The sequence below is a fragment of the Pagrus major genome, chromosome 9 (genome assembly GCF_040436345.1).
Source record: "Pagrus major chromosome 9, Pma_NU_1.0".
NCBI lineage: Eukaryota > Metazoa > Chordata > Actinopteri > Spariformes > Sparidae > Pagrus > Pagrus major.
In genome coordinates this window covers 20,297,964-20,315,614 of record NC_133223.1, presented here as the reverse complement: position 1 = coordinate 20,315,614, position 17,651 = coordinate 20,297,964, and the positions used below count along the sequence as shown (strand labels likewise).

At 43.0% G+C, this 17,651-nt stretch overlaps 1 protein-coding gene across 1 annotated transcript; it reads right to left on the bottom strand.

Moving 5' to 3' along the window:
* Positions 1-1,719: 1,719 nt before the first annotated feature.
* Positions 1,720-17,651, bottom strand: LOC141002797 (UPF0524 protein C3orf70 homolog B). The gene is made up of 2 exons (XM_073474194.1): positions 17,137-17,651; positions 1,720-4,173 (listed from the first exon to the last, which is right to left on the bottom strand). Exons 1-2 carry the CDS (start codon positions 17,318-17,320, stop codon positions 3,479-3,481), a joined length of 879 nt encoding a protein of 292 aa, XP_073330295.1. The 5' UTR covers positions 17,321-17,651; the 3' UTR covers positions 1,720-3,478.

Genomic DNA, 17,651 nt, shown 5'->3' with positions numbered 1-17,651 from the left:
CTCTCTCATAAAATCAACTGATAGACGAAGTGTGGAGAAAGAAGAGCGCCTGGGACCCCGAGGACGTGGCGGGTCCGGATCAATCAGAGGAAGCGCAAGGGTCAGAGGAGGAGGAGGCTCGACTCCAACCTGTACTGTGTTTCTTATATCATAATTCTATGCAATGCTTAAACTGAGGTCATCTCCAGTCCCGGCTCTTCCTCTCGCTTCACTTGGATTTGATTCTCCTGCTGTAATGTAATTTCTCTGTGCCATGCAGTAAGACTAGAAAGAAGGGAGAGTGAGAAACAAAAGCAAAGAAGATTTCAGAGGAGACAAACAACCACAGCTAAAGAAATGACTCAGTTTCAGTGCATCTCTCACTTTACTTTGCTTTTCCGCCCAATCTCTTGAGAGCATTAGTCATCTGTGTGACAGTTGGAGGAAGTCTGAGTGCTTTTCAGAGAAGATTTGAACTTTCAGAACCAGAAGAAGAAGAGGGGAAAGGTTAGACTTCTGCTTGGCTTCGTGATCAAAACGTCACAACCCAAAAATAACAGAGGCCTTTTTTTTTTTTTTTTACATTTCGATTCACTTCATCTTCATCAGGGCATGTGAAAAACAAGTGGCAGCTCCACACATATACTAAAGCTGGTGTCAGCTGCCAGGTGATCAGAGAAGTGCTGGATAATTATAGGCTGACACCAAATGCACAGGACTTCAGTCATACTGTGATTTGTTCACTGTTGTCACCTCAAGTTTGCGAGGGCGTAAGACTGCGAGGCGATGTAAGTGTTGATGGACAGGCCCAAAGTCTACAGTAATGAGAGGCATTTTGATTCCCCCTACAGCCTAAACATGTTTCTGTCTTGTGATGTGGTTGAATATTATTTCTAACCAACATGATTCAGTTACCATTTTAATAATCTACAACTGTCTCGCCCTGCAGAGGAAACTAACTCCCGCTACCACCGACATACATCCCTGTGCCAGGTTTAAAAGCGTCCTCGTGTCTGCGCCACATGTCCCTAACTTAACTTTGTTCAGCCTCATATGCATAAAACAACGTTGGCCGACTAGCCAAGGAAGCTAAGCTAAGAAAACCGTGTATAAAATGGCTTGACTGAGAGAAGCAGTGGCCCGTGGGAAAGAGAAACACTGTGTCTTGGGTTCGCCTAACTGAAAAACGGGACATTGACAGGTCATGTCAGTGCACTGAGCAGCAACACAATTTTTTTATTTCCCTTTCCTCACATATCACAAACAACAACAACTAATGCCCTACGGCAACTCCGAGGGGACATGCCACTTAATTGTGCTCTCTGGTGGGGAGTCTTTTGAATCACGATGTTACGACGGTCAAGGTTTGGTAGTCGATGGCTGTCGGTCATTGGTGATGGTGATCTACAAGTCTAACTCGAAAGTTAGCATCGCCCTGGTTCCCTCGGCAGAAAGCCTGTGGGATGTTTGAATTAGATTTTGTATAATTGCAGAAATAAGCTCTGTGGCAAACACAAGTTTATGATAGTTACACGTTTTGTTCAGCAAAATAATCCTCACAGATGAACACCACTATTGTGATTTTTAAAGCGTAAATGAAAGTATAAATTGAACCTTTCCTCTTTTTTGCTCTCACGACATGTCCTTCGATACATGTTCAAAGAGACATTTTCTTTTTGCAGAAAAAAACCCCACACACTTCAGACTCCCGGCTACAAAAGACAATGGTGGGAAGAAAAGTGAGTTTCATTAAGATTTATTCATATGAAAATAATATAACAATAATAAGAACAAAAGACATGTTTTAAACTGCATTAAGAGGGACTGTGTTCAGTGTAATGTCAAGGGCTGTCCCTGAATAAAAAACATTTTTATTTGAGTAACAGATACAGGATTTGTCCCCATTTCTGAATCACAATTCTTGTTAAATTGGTTGTTGACATGAGGGATCTCTGCAAAGGAATGCAGTCATGCAAGATTACTTTTTTCAACATCTAGTGTAGCATTGTAGCGATACATACTGAATATTTGAGTGATTTTTTGCAGAGAACGCTCCAGGAAATAAGTCTAAACATAGGAAGAAAAATTAAAAAGACCCAGCCCATCTTCATTTGACTAACTGACTAATAAGGGGCCGTCTCACTAATTTTTATATTTGCGTGTATTTCTTATAACATCGTGTCCATCACAACATCACAACACCTATTCAGCAATCTATCCCATACTGTATTCTCCCTTTAAAGGAGCATTAGGTGACATTTTTATGCCCTCTAGCACAAATAACCACATAATCATTAGTCTATCCTTCCCTGTGCACCTTTCTCTTTCAGCTGGCATCACAAGACATTTCACCGTCAAGCCCGAAAAGCAAATAACAATGCAGTTTTATTATTATATATGTTTATATGTATGTATATATATATATATATATTAGATATATTCCCTCTTCACTAGGTGTTTTATAGTTGCTGCTGTGACAACGTGACTCATACTTCTGTCGCTGTAGCTCTGCCAGGGACACCTCCATGCTATTTAATTTCTTGGCTGCTAATAGAGGTCAATACAAGTCGTGTTTTGCTTAACATCTCATTTGACCTTGAACAGCACTTCGGTTCGGACCAGAAAAGGTGGCCTGAAACAACGTGTTAACGTCTGATTAATTATTTATCATTGGTTCTCGCTGGCAGGTACAGTCTAGGAATGTGCTTCTGTGTAACTCTTGATTGTCGAACACTGACCTACCTACTGCCTACTGCTCGTGTTGGTGTCAGTAAAGTGCAGACAAACTGTGTTATTAAACGCGACAAAAGCAGGTGTGCGTCCCTACAGCTCGGAGCTGAGTAATTAACGGGTAAAAAGGCTGTGATGTGCTTCAGGCCCTGTGAGAGGTAGCTGGCCTTGTACTTGTGATGCAGGAGTGGCAGAATTACTAAAATGTGTGGGTGGAGCCACTGACCGGAGAACAAGAAATTGAAGGCTTATCTGCCATTTAAATTTTGAATTGCTGCCAGATTGACGACTGGAGAACACTAAGAATTACCTAACTGCTCATTATCACAGAGACCTACTCATACCACCTTTTGTTTCCTACATAATTGAGCTCCAGTAATATATAGCTGAAGAGAAGTCTCAGAAGAAGTCTTCCCTCTCATGGACGTGCACCTACTATAGATTCCTTTTGTAGTTTTCACTGTATAATTTACCACGTAAAGGTAACTGGGTCCGTTTGGTCCACTGTGCATGTGCTTGATATTCCTGTGCTTTCTTTGTTCATGTATTGTAATAACTTGTAGAGATTCACTCCATGCAGGGGGTGTGGACAGGAGGAGGAGGCTGTGTGCGAGTGCAGTCCTCGACCACCTGCAGGAAAACAAACTCCAAACGAGCCCTGCAGACGAGGAGGCTTGTGTCCTCTTGGTCCATGTAGAATAAATCCTTTGTTTGTCGAGTGTTATTCTCAGTCATACGACGCTGTCCTGTGGAGTCGACGTCGTGTCGGTTACACAGTTGTTTCGATCTTTTCAATGATCTCTATCATAGACTTGGAGGGGGACAGCAGAGAACAGTCGTCCTGATCCCAGAGGCTGCCGGGGCTGGAGTTCCCGTCTGTGCTCAACTCGTCGTCCTCCTCCTCCTCGCTCTCCTCCTCGCAGGACTCCAGGTAGTGCAGACCCAGCGCGTTGATGCCGGAGTCCTCGGAGCTGGATGGAGAGGAGCAGTGGTCCATTTTAGGGCCCTTTATCTTATCCACGGGGGAGCGGTGCTTGTGTTCACTGTACACCTGCTGGACCGGCTGCACGGGCGCGGGCGCAGGCGCGTGTTGGGTCGCCGGCGTAGGCTTCGGCGGCTGCCGACGCTGAGCGGGATTCGCGGGCGTCTGAGGCGAAGAGAGAGCCGGTGGGGGAGGGGTAGGAGGGCGAGGCGGCTCCGGTAAGGGAGGCGGGGGGCGCTGCACGTAGCACATCTTTCCGTTAATGCGTTTGACGATGTAGTCGTCCACGAACAGATCCGCGATGACGCAGTACTTGGGCGACTCCAGGTGAGGCGGGGACTGGAAGCAGGGGGCGAGCTTCAGGAAGCGCTCAGCCAGAGAGAGGGACAGGTCCATGGTGTTACTGTACTCGGTCCCAGCAGGCGGCACAGCTGTGCTGGGCAGCTGGCACACATTGGTCATGGGCTGGTACACGTACTTGCCTAAAGGGGAGAAGAAAAAAGAGACAAAAACATAAAATCATTTTTAACTATGTAGATGTTTCTTAATTACAAAATAGAGGGCTGGGGGAGAATCACAGATACAATTTTTGATTTTAAAGCTGCTATCACCACTATTTTAATATTAACTGGGTCTGTAGTGAATGTCATTTTTTACATCTGAAGCTTCTTCTGAGGTTTAAGACGAGGCTTCAAATGTGCGTCATCACCCTTAAAAATACTTGAACAAACTCCTCCATCTGACTCTTTTCTAGCAATGCACCTCGGTGTGACTGGACGCTCAGTGCAGCCTAATCTTTGTGAAATACACACAGCGTTCAAACGTTGATTTATAATTCAAATAAAAGAAGCTTCGAGGCTTCAGACTATTACAGCTCTAATATTAACAATGGATCAAATGTGCATGTGAAAGGTGTCTCTCTGCAGATCCCCTCAGCTATAAAGAGAGTTGTAACATCTTCCAGCTCATTAGTTTTAGTTTTCAGGCCTCTATCTCCACTGTTTGGCTCTCACTGCTCTCATGAGTGTCATTTTGGGCCGCAGCAGGCAGCTGTTTTCAGCAAAAAGCTCTGATTAGCCCACTGTATACTACCTGCTCAGCACCAAACAGCAGACAGACACAGATAGGTGGTGAACATAGTGCAGCATTTAGAAGCTATAAAGAGTCAGATATTTCCCCCAGGAGTTAGAAGAGACCAAAAGCAGAGGTGAAAAACATTCATGGGGATGCAGTGAAAGATAACGTGGCACCACGCCGGCCTGATGTTTCAGAGAACTGCTTGTTAAAAAGGTGAAAATATTAAATAATTGATTTCAGAGTTTGTTTCCTCTGCCCCAGAGCAGCCAAAAACAACAACACTAAATACAGTTTAAATAATTAAAATAGCAAAAACATTATGACACCATGTGGAAATATTTGGCAGGAGTCCCAGCAGCAGCATTTCGGAGAAAATTGTAATCATGTAAACAAGCTTAGCTGTGGAAAAAATAAATAAATTTCACAACTTGTTTTTCCTGAATCTTTGTGTCAACTGTTCTGTTATCTCTTGGTTTATACCAAATATATGTCACAATGCATATTTAAGCATTTACCTTCCAATCACATAAAACACACCTGACCCCTTGCTCATGGGTCGCTGTAGCGAGCTATAATCGTAATTTTGCTACGCACAAACACGTGTTTTTTGCCGGCCTCGACCAAGACCACAGTTTTTTGAAGATGCCCAAAAGTGGGTTGGAAGGCAGGAGTCAATAACTTTTTCTTTTGGTAACCTATCATCCGTCATTTCACGGAGGCTGCGGCAATTTACACATCACAAAGATGGAAAATACCTGCCTCGCCACCGCCGATCTGAGTTGTGAGAGCTGCAGCCAGAGTGTAACATAGTTTAAATTTCAGGACATCCAGACCAGCGCAGCGAATCATGTCTGACCCTTAGAATCTGATGCAAGACTTTCAAAAGTGTTGAAATAACAAGATTTAAACAGCCTTTACAGGTCAGAAATCATGAAGATTTAAATCATAACGTATGAGAATATACTGTGTTACGCTGTGTGGTGTCACATAAATCCCCCCATTAGATAAAGGGCATGAATTCGTTGTGGAAAGTGGCCATATTCATACACACATTTTTACAAACGCCTTCCATGTGAATTATGCCTCCCATTCTGGCAACCCGCGTACTGCTGGTGATTGTGCAAAATGACTGCTCCCAAATGTTACTCATTGTTTGCAGCCCACTGCCTCCAACTCTGAGCCGCGCCGCCTGAACGGCGTGGCTCAGATGTGTGTTTAACTGGCTCCCCGGAGAGGCAGAAACCACAGAAGATGACAGGCCTACGCATCACTTCCTCTCACTCTGTGTCCTTGTCTTTTGTTTTCACTGGCTGGGGTATCCATTCAATCAAAAATCTTCTCCCAGGTTACACTGAACACATCAAACCGCTTCAGAGACGCGAGGAGGCTCTGTTTTGCATTGCAGAATGGGATGAAGAGGAAGTGTAATAGCTGTTGGGACTGTTCAGTTTGAGCACATCAGCTGAACATTCATGTTGAAGAACTACATTTATGGGACCAGGGGCCCCATTATCCAAACATTTCCTAACTGCTCGGCCTATCTAACATTTCAAAGATAGGAAAAATCTTATCGACCTCTTACAGAGAGGCATTCCCTGAACTCGTGGCCAGCTTCTATCTTCGTATCTCAAGAAATCCCAACTATATCTGTAAGTTTTATATTCTTCAATCTGCACTCGTCTTATCTCGCCTGTCTCTGTGGTAACATGTAAAGGCTGGTGCCTGTATCCACGACAACAGCAGTCTCTCCTCACTTGTCACTGGTCAGAAGGAGAAGATAGATACAGATTTATGTGGTCTGGAAAACTTAAAGCTAACAGAATAACTTCTCCTACAGGCTAACATCCAGGTTAGCTTCTAACATCAATATTAACCTCTTCAACAGGCTGATATCGAGGTAAGCTTCTATAAAAAGCTAACATCGGCTTCGCCAACAGGCTAAAAATCTGAGTTAGCTTCTAAAAAAGGCTAAGATCGATGTTAACTTCTCCCACAGCTAACATCAGTGATAACTTCTCCTGCAGGCTAATATCGATGTTAGCTTCTCCAACAGGGTAACATAATTTTTAGCTTCTCCAACAAACTTACATCAATGTTAGTGCCTCCAACAGGCTAATATCGATGTTAACTTCTCAAACAAGCTAAAATCTGTGTAAGCTTCTCCAAACAGGCTAACAAACATGTTAGCTTCTCCAACGGGCTAACGACTAGCCTTTGGCTAAGACCAAACAAAAGTGATGCTGCCATTTTTGCCTGTCATTTCAAATTCACACCAGTATCTCTGCCATCCTAACTTGGATTCCTTACTTCTGTTAGGGTGACTCCTATCCTAAGATTAGATTATTTTTTTCCTAGATGCAGTGTGGAAACACATTTCTGTAATAGGCTACCTAAAATCCTAAATGTCATCTGACACTTAAAATAAAATAGGATTAGGTGGGAAGTGTCTGTAATGAGGCCCGGCTCTTTATAGGACAACAAACTGCATCATTCACCCATGTGGAGCAATTTAAAGGGGCTGTGACCGAAGCGTTGTGTCTGTCTACTCTGTAAACATTATTAACACGAAACAGAGGAGCTAATGTCGATACAGACAAAAGGGGGAATAGTAGCTGTCCTCTGTTTAATGAGAGAAGCTCAATGGGCCATGTTCGGGACTGAGATGAGCCCATTCAGGCAGACAACAGCAACAAATGAGAGCTAAAGCCAGAGAAGGTAACGTGTTGACATTTAGTTTTTAGCGTATTACATCTAATTGCACTCATCCATCTGGAGTTTCAAATACCAAGAGCAATAGTGGGGCACAGACGGATGCACAGACAGACAACAAAGCAGACAGACGTACGGTGCTAACACTGGTCGTCTTCAACAGCCCTGCAGAAGGAGTTCACACAGTCTGTCTGTCTGTCGGTTTACAAGGTGTCTGCAGAAGGCAGATTCAGTTTGCACTCAGTCAGAGATATCAGCGTTATCGTCGGCCTCAGAGGACAGAGTCATGTGTGAGATAATCTGACTTAGTCTGGCACAAAGGACAAGAGGAGAATCCTCACGTTAAGCAAAACACAACCTTCTGTTTTCAGCTCTAAAATACTGAGTCGGATTATTAAAGATACTACGGGTGGGGCCGTAGTTAATAACAGGTAGTTTGTTTTCAGTGTATTCGTGGCATCTAGATCTTCATAGATAGAAAATTAATCTGCTATTATTTTGGTAATAGTTATACGTCAAGCAAAAAAGCCAAATATATTTGCAGGTTTTACTTCGTCAGAAATGAGGATCTGAAGCTGTTCTGTGTTAAACATGAAAGTGAACTGAACATCTTTGAAGTTCAGACTGTTGATCCAAGAACACTGTTGTGTATGCGGCCTGTTTGTTATTCATAAAAACACCTGAGGAGGGAACTATGTTTTTTTGGGTCTTTACTGGTTAAAGACACACATACGAATCAAACAGTCGAGTCAAAGACATGTGACTAAAACATAAAGTAGTCCCTTATTAGTCCCTTAGTGTCAGCCATAAAGTACAAAGACGTTTGAAGACGTCATTTTAGGCTTGAAGAAGGCATTTTTAACAGTTTTCTGACACTTCATAGACAAATTATTAACAGATTAATTGTAAACATACTTTTTTTTATTTAGGAAAACTCAACAGGGCACCTTTGATTTTAAACTCCTGTCAAGAAGTTGGTTGCCAGATATCTTATCCTGCACATGTATCAACCAGACAGACGAGCTTTACTGTTCACTAAGAAATATACAAACACTAGCTGACAGCCAGTGAACACAGTCCGTGCAGCTTTATTGATATTCAGTTGTGCTCGACCCGTCTGTGATGCCCAGTGTTGGAGCCGTCGCACGACACTGTCAGTTGCTAAGCGGCCTCTGCACCCTGTGTGTGTTTGTATTTCCATGCTAACAAACACCAGATGTCCTCAGGAAGAGAGAAAAACAACCAACTAGTCGAGGACATCCAGCCATCCCTCACTTCTGAAGTTGCTGAGCGAGTTTCTTAGAAGGGTGAACCAGGTGTTACATTATCTTATCGCCAGCTTATGCCGTTTAAAAACAGACACAAATGTATTATTTATTTCCTACTACTCTCTGAACTGCCTACCCTGTCTGTGGCACTCCAGCCAGACACCCATGGGCTTCAACTGAAGATGTAAAATAATTAAAAATAGGTCACACTTGCTATTTTTAGTATTAGCTCAGTTAAAGAAGAGGAAATGGTCCATTTGTAGGGGACTATTTTCGGTGGATTTATACACGTTGTGTGAGTGTGTACCAGCCCAGTCGCCAGAGTAAGATCTTGGCAGTTTGCTCACAGTTGTACGTGTCACAGGCTACGTACCATACTGACATCTCTGCAACACGTTTCATATCACGTCCACATTACTTGTTTATGACCTGACTTTCATACCAGGAGGCGGAGGAAACGGTGGTAAAGTTAAGCTAGTTGGTGGGTAGTTTTGATGAGGGACAACTGTGTTTAACATTTGTGTAAGCGTGACACCTCTGGTTAGTTTTAAGGAGAACTGACGACAATTCCCGGCTGTGTTTATGGCAACAATGACGGGTATTTTTGATGAGAAGTCAGGACATCTCCAGCAAGTTTGAGGAAACCAATGCAGGTATTTTAAGCCAAACATGATCTTTTCCTAACCCCAACCAAGACCACACCATTAGCACACCATTGTCACAACATGAGATTTAACCTAAAGAGACATAAATTAGCAACATAAAGACGTAGATGTAATGTTTCAGCGTGTTTGTGGTTTTGCAGAAACGTACATATATTCTGGCGATTATTTTAGCATTTACAGCTGCAGGAAGGTTTAATGTTGGATTGAATCAGTGCCCATGTTTGTGGCAATAAAGGAAAATGTGACACGGTGTTTAATTGTTTTGGGACAGCAATTGCGCTCTAAGGCACAGAGGGAAACACTGTGTCAGGCTGCGGATGCACAGAAAATACTTTCGACTGCTGCAAATGACGTATCTTCGATTTCTCACTTTCCTTTCTGCTGTCTTGCGACGTATTTTCTTCTTCTGGCCAAACATGATCAATGACGCGATATCACGACACATCCAAGCCTCGCTGTAACGAAGATTGATGGAATAAAAAGACGCAGTAAATGTGAGGGTTTTGAGTCAGTGCTTCAGAATCAAAAATAGGAGCTTCTCTGCAGACCCACCACTTTACACCTACAATCATGCTGAGAAAAATCCACCGCAGAGGAAACACAGGCGCAGTGTTTCCCTCTGACAGCAGCCTCAATGGACCAGAATAATATTCAGCCACCGGACATGTTGCACTTTGAGCGCGGCGAGTGACTCCTCACTTTTTTTCCCCTTTCATCACATTATCATTAAATGCCGCTGAAAGCAACAAGTTCACTGGGGGACGGATGAAAGGCATTTTGGGGGATGTAGGAGATGTAAATGAGGCTGTTTTGCACATCGAAAGAGGAAGTAACAGCTCCTGATTACAAAAATGAAATCGACAGTTCAGGATATCTACAGTTTAAAAGCAGTGGAGGTGACTTTCCCCCTACCTGAGCAAAATATCACAAAATATCTCTACAGTATATATTAGGAATCATTTTAGCCAGTGTAAGAACCACCTTTGCTTCATGTAAGCATTGACATAAGGAGATAGAGATGGCTATAAACAGCCGAAAGATGTTTTATGGAGAAAATCAAGAGTTCAAAAGGTTAATGAGACCGTGATGGAACAGGCAGTGACAGATCGCTCTCTCGAGGAAACGAGTAGATTGGAGGAGCTATGAGGAGCTCCAGCCCCTCGCCTCACACCTGTCTCCATCTTGCCTGCCTTCTCCTGCTCTCTCCTGGGCCTGTGGCTCTCCGACGGCTGCACAGTCTGGTTTAATATAGAAGAAAGTCTCTGAATAATGCCGCATGTAGCACCTCAGCCTCTCACTCTCTCTCCCAGAGCTCCTCCATCAGCCTTTCAAATTTCAAGGAGTGAAAAGGAGTTTTCGCTCCACAGACTGCAGCTGGGAGGAAAATACTCGAGGTTTAATGTCGTCAAACTCCGCATGAAGTCAAGATGAATGGGCACGACTGTCTCGCACAGATTATGTCGTTTTAATATCAGCTTATATCAAAGCCTCAGCAGAGACTGAGTCATTAACAGCCCCCTCAGTTTGATTTTTTTTTTTGCATGTTTGAGCCGGAGCCAGCAGTCTTTATGTGCAGACTGAACAGATTCTCCCGCCGTAAATGCGACACGCTAGTTCAGAGCAGCATGTTGGCAAAAGCCAGGTGAACAAAAACAATCATTTTAGCAGATTGTGGTCGTCTATCAACAGCTGCTGCACCCATTTGGCCGGTGGATACGATCCGCTCACACATCCGCTGCTCTTTGTGTTTAAATCTGTCCAACAAAGGGGCTGCAGCCGGGGCGGACAGCATAAGTTTCAGGTTTCAGCGGAGGGGAACGGTCTGACCCAGCATCATGTGAAACTCCTTTCCTGTTTCCCGTTTCACGGCTCCAGACCCGACAGGCCGTTCTTGACTTACGGCCAGTTTGAAATCCACTGTTTAGTCTGTCACCGCAGAGAAATATGCAACCCTCTGGACTGCTTTCCTATGCATGGTGAGCATTAAGCTTCGACCCTTGTAAAGGCCTTCATGGATAGGTTCAGATTTGCAGCCATTTGACTGTAAAAGTGAATTATTCAATCTGTAATTCTCAAACCAGATTTAAAATTCACAGTGTGAGCTCAACAGGGCGTGTCGTGTACTTTAGCTGAGGGGTGTTTGTAAAATGAACCGCCACAGTGATTATGAGGCAGACATTTTGACTTATAACAATGGTTCTGTTCTGTTCAAGTGTCCCAGGAGGTCGCGACAGTCCGACAGTACCAGGACCCTGAAACTGAAGCAGCTAAATGGAATTCAGCCATTATAAACTATATTATTACAAATCACATATACTACACGCGTTACTGGAGGATACAACTAGACGGCACGTGTTAGCATGTTGCCCCTGCTGCTGCTGACGTGCTTACTGGCTTCATGAAACACATAAAAAAAAACATTAAATATATTCCAAAGCAATTTATATGAACTGCAGGTAACGAAGGCTTCGCATACAAAAAGGTGGAGGGCAGCAAATTGCAATGCAACTGCTTTAATGTTTTAAAAAACATGAACACATCAAGTGGACAAGAGTAATAAGACAATATCAAAGAGTGTAATTGCTAATTAAAAATTAATCAATTAGAGCATGGAATCTGGATCAGTGTCATCAGTCCAATATCTGATAAGTGAATTACGTCAGGAGAATTTGCATCGAATACCGATACTGGATCTGTCCCAACTCTGCTGCAGCTTTCATTTGCTCAAACTTAGTATTTTAGAAAGATGAAATTAATTTGCATTCTGAAATTCAGTTTACAGATAAAACAGCAATCTAACTTTGCCAAATCACGCTGTCGTCTTACAGAGTTGTAGTCTTTTTACTCAACAGGCTCTTCTGCGTTTCCTTGCCGAGCATGAAACACAAACAGGGAATGTGGTGTTTTATTGAGACAGACTTGAATCTACAAGGATCCACTTCGAAAACTTGTTGAACTTCTGTTTAGTGTTTCCCTTTTTCTGTCACTGAGAGAACAGCAGTTAGAGTGGTCGAAGCGCTGGAGTTCCCAAACGTGAACAATCAATCGGAAAACATCCCCTCGGGCAGGCCTGCGCTGACAACGTATTGATCCTTTAATAATAGGTGAAGCTTTTTCTGATTCAGCACTGCGGTACATTTGGAATTGGTCACCAAATGAATCAATACGTTGCAGAGCTGCGTCCAATAAGCCTCCGTATTTCCCTTCAGAGCTAGTCGTGAGCTGCAGCTGCGTGGTGCGACAGACGAGATGAGCACGTCTGACAGAAAGACCGCACTTTCTTGTATCTACACAAGTTCTCGTGTAGAGAACCGGAGCAGAGACGAGACTGTTCAGAACTCATTAGGCTCTCTGAGACTTTCTTAATGAGTAATTCATCGCTCTGCCTGGTAATTGTAATCAGTTAGCAGAGGATAAAGAGAGAGGAAAAAAATATTCAGACCAGGTGGTTCTAGTGTTGCTGTGAGCAAAAGCTCTCATCAGACATGACATATTGGCGGTGACACTAAACACAGCTAATTACCACTAATGAGAGGCTTGGACTGATGTTGTCACCAGCTGGGAACGCTGCCTCCACCTACATCTAATTCCAGTTTTCCCCCCATTTTCCTCAGCCAAAGGTTTAACGAAGCTACGACTAAGTGGAAAACGCTGGAAGGTCGTCAAAGCAGCAACATCAATTTTCTTGGTGTCGTCTGCGAGCCGAATCTGAAGATGTTTGCATAAGAAATAGGAGAAGCAAGCCAGGAAATTTAGTCACAGGTAATCACGGCGTCCTTCTCCACAGGTAAGAGAATGGAAACAATTTGTGTTTGTGAATCTAAAAGCTGAGCCCAGTCTTACTGCACGTTGACCTTTTGTATTTGTTTGCCTGGAAACCTATTAAAAGATGTAATTAAAAAGGCAGTCTAGCAAAGCTCCCTGTGGTGAATGCACAATTATCAGCTTCAGAACAAGCTTATACTCCAGGCGACAGTCACGGGCACGTTCTAAATGAAAACGCGACGAGATAAGGCCGCACCAATCTGCAATTTCACTCTTTTTGCATCTGGCGTTATTATGCATCGCTAGAAAGAAAGGGTGTGAGCTGAGCAGAGCGGGCAGGGCTGGCAGGGCATCGCATTCAGGAGCACGCTGCTGCTATACTTTTCTCACTGGGTGCCCTGGATCTGCCTGATTCAGCAGTCTAAGCTGGTTTATTCTCACTGTGGTGCACGGCCGTCCTGCGATGGGAACCTGTGAATTACAGTGGAAAGAGATGTGAAGGTGAGAAGCTCCATCATGACGTGGCTGGCTCTATCTTTTGGAGCATTGAGAGCCTGTATTGAAGCATTTTCAGCAAGAGTGATGATTATTTCGAAGTAGGAGAAAGGCTTTGCTGAGAAACAAAAAATCCCGGACGTGACATAATAAACACTGAACTCATAATTTGTCTGCCACATCAGATATTTCAAATCGCTCGGCTCATTCTGGACGGGAGCGGGCAACTAAATCCAATGATTACACGGCAAAGATTACAATGTGACTTGTGCAGTTGCACACTATAAGCCCCGACTGCCCGCTGCAAAGCGGTTGGCTGATTGTGTTTTACACTGATCTGAGGATTTCCAGGGGGGAGCCAGAGATGGGATAAATTAGGGCAGCACAAAGAGACGGACATCCTGTCAGGTCCACGCACGGCTATTGTGATTCTGTGGCGGTGTCCGGGTGTCAGGTCGGGAGAGGTTCAAACGGAGAGAAAGCGTCTGAGGTACATCGGTGGGGAAAATGCCACTTGACACTTTTCAAAGTGAACAGAAAATTGTCCGTGTTTGAGAGGAGCTGCTGCCCTGAGCTTTATTACCGGTGCAGTCAGTTCAACAGCTAGGATAAATGATGCTGAGATTGATTATATTGAGGTAATACAGTTGAGTTCAGGTAATGTTATCAAATGTTTGAGCTGTAACTGAAGAATAGAAGCTGCTGAGCGTGACTGACTGCTCGACTCTGTCTGAAAATGTGATGATGCAACCAAAGGTCTGACTTCTAATGAAATGAGAGCTGCAAAGATTCATTTAGACGTCGTCACCTCGGGCTGAGCGACATGATCTGAGGAAAATATTGCGATATTTTACAATATATACCTCGATATTTTGAAATCTCTTTCACTTCATAAATGCCAGGACTGGGAGACAAAATCAAATATCACAATACTTTTGACCAAATTCCTTGAGATGACTATACACGCTCATCATAGGGACGCCAATGTTAAACTATATCTTTAATTGACAGTCGGCTGCCTTGATAATCGATGAATCGTTAGTAAGATATTAAGTATGTCGTTCATTTTCCCATCAGACAGCAGTTTAAACCGCTGACTTGATCCATGTTCAACGCAAAATCAGAGTCAGCTACATTAGGAGTGAGAAGAACGGATAAAATAAACAGGTTAATTAAACGATAAACTAAATAACACAAAACAATAACTTCACTTTAAATGCAGAGCTTCCATTTGTTTCTGTTTAAGTAGCCCAACGGTATAAAACTCATATTGAAGCTCCTAAATGGATAAAATGTAATAATATCAGTTTGTATAGGTGTTTTATTTTGATACATTTGATAAGCAAGTCTTTGTAATCTGATACTTTTTGATGTTTTTGTATCTCTGCACATCGGTTAATACACTTTTAATCGGTAGATTTCTTTACCTCCATTAATCGATTAATGATTAATCATAAACATAAACATAACTACATCATTAGTAATGTGGATGCAGTCTGGTAATCACCCCACTGTACTGCAGCTTTTAAAACCAGGAAAAACACCTAACAAATCACAATATCCAAAATCTAAGACTATTGACCATTGTCACTGTTTGAGTAACTTTTTAAGAGGAAAAAGGAAGTCAGAATTATCTGATTCCAGCTTCTTAAATGTGAGTATTTTCTGGTTTCTGTCCTCCTCTCTGACAGTAAACTGAATATCTTTGGGTTGTGGACAAAACAAGACATCTGAGGACGTCATCTCGGTCTTCGGGGAACACCTAGCGACATTATCCACCATTTTATGACATTTTATAGAGCAAACACCTAATCGAATAAAGCGACATGATGTCACCTCCTGGAGAAAGACAGTTGATTGTTGAGTCTCATCTCCTAGTCGTCAAATAATACTGATGCTTTGGGTTTTGCATCTGACCCGACCTGCCGACCTCAAGTGTTCGACGAGTTGCAGCCTCAAATGTTTCTTATTGTCAACAAATCCCATGAAAAAAGACAAAAACAAACACGACATCCCTCCACAGCCTGCAGAACTCATCTCTAAACTCAATCAATCTGAAATAAAAAGCTAAATAATTTGCTAAAACAGCTGGGTACTGTAGTGTTTAGCAAACGTTACTCAAAAAACAGATGAATAGTGCTTTTCTTGGGGACTATTTTCAGCTGTGGATTAATACACATTTGGTGCACTAGAGGGTATTAACTGCACTTGGATTGCGTCTGTGGGATTGACTAAAAATAAACTACAGTGCCCGTGTTCATCATAATGAAGAATTGATGTGTTTAAACACAGAGGGATGAGCTACAGTACTGTACCAGGCTAAAACAGGAAATACTTCTTCTTTGGTAGTTTTAGTCTTTTAATGACTGTAAGAAAAATCCAGAATGTCACAAGACTTAACATGTAAAGCAGAAATGAAAGTGATGACTCAAGCGTGTGACATCATGAAGCATTTCTTTCAAAGTCGATGGTTTTTTGATATTTTCTGTGCGCTCGTGTCTACGATGGACTCTCTTTTGAAGGACAAAATCTTGACACATTCATTATTTATCACTTACATTCATAATACATCCAAGCATATGCTATGAGCCATATGGACCTAGTTGGGAGCTCAATGCAAAGTAAACCGGAAGACACGGGAATGTATTAAAAATGTATTACTGATTAGAAATGTTTAAATTACTTCAGTTATTTCAGTGTTTTCTCCTCATAAATGCCTTTTAAACTTGAATTAGTTTTATTTTGACGCTTGCAATTAACAGGAAACATGATCCATCATCATCATCGTTCAATATTCTGTGATTTTTCAACTTAAAAAGTGACGACTGAAGCTTCAAACGACATGTTTACTGAAGGATTGTACGGATGCAGTCTGTTGTGGTCACTACCTTTTAATGGCCTGCGGTGTCCTACAGTATTCTGGATATTAAAATTTAACAGCCTCCAAACACACACACACACACACACACACACACACACACACACACACACACACACACACACAGCAGAGGAATATATGAAGCAGTGAAAACAGTGGATCCGTGACCCTGAAGCTTCTTGAATTTTGCAGCCTCCATTGTTTAGACTTGCATTAACTATTCATACAAGGGCGTCTGTTGGCAGGTTTGTCTCTGATCAAGGATGAATGTGACTCTCAGTTTCACCTCCGTGTTTCTGCAGTGAACAACAAAACCACACTCTTACATCCCATTTGGAAGTTGTTTTTTTATCAGAAATGAAATGGCACCAGTGAGGCTTGCAAAATGCTCCCAAACTGAGTCAGTTTGATGGCCAACCTTTACATAACCTCTCACAATGTGTCACATGAGAACATCTTGGTGACATCTGACTACATTTTGTGCTTTTCTCAGTCCACACAGACGTGACAGGAGCATCTTTTTTTAATCGTCTGAGACATGGATAGTTCATGCAAGAGAGCTTTTTTTAAAAAAAAAAAGAAACTTACAGTGACACCAGCCCAAGTGGCAGCACCAGTGCAGCTTGAAGCACTTCCCGTGGCTGTGCGTCGCGCAGATGGAGAGTCCATCGCAAGGCAGGAAGTCTGGTCTCCCCGCGCAGCTCTTGGCCAAAGCCTGCGCCTCGTCCAACTTCTCACTCTTCGGACACTTATGTGCTCCCGAGGCGGCCATGCCAACATTTCCCGGATAAAAAAAAACAAGAAGAAGAAGAAGAAGAAAAAAATAAAGAAAACACACCCAGCTTCCCTTTGAGTAAACTACAACATAACGTACGACGGACCGAGCGGGGGTTTCACGGTCCACGTCGCCCTGCTGGAAGCTTCTGAGCTGGAAGACGGACGAGAGAGGCGATGTGTGAATCCAGAGCAGCCAGAGTCAGACATATCCTGCGAAAAAGTAGGAGTTTGGCGAGGACGTTAGCGCCACATTCAGAGCCTCCCGTGGTCGTGATCCACACGTCTCTCCGGCTCCATCCTCTCCCCTCGCGTCGGGAAGCTCCTCT

Excerpts from the sequence above, each read along its gene's own strand:
- LOC141002797 (XM_073474194.1), bottom strand. The coding sequence starts at position 17,320 with ATGGCCGCCTCGGGAGCACATAAGTGTCCGAAGAGTGAGAAGTTGGAC. Across the intron at positions 4,174-17,136 it reads CCACTTGGGCTGGTGTCACT|GCAAGTACGTGTACCAGCCC; the intron begins GTAAGTTTCTTT and ends TCTCCCCTTTAG.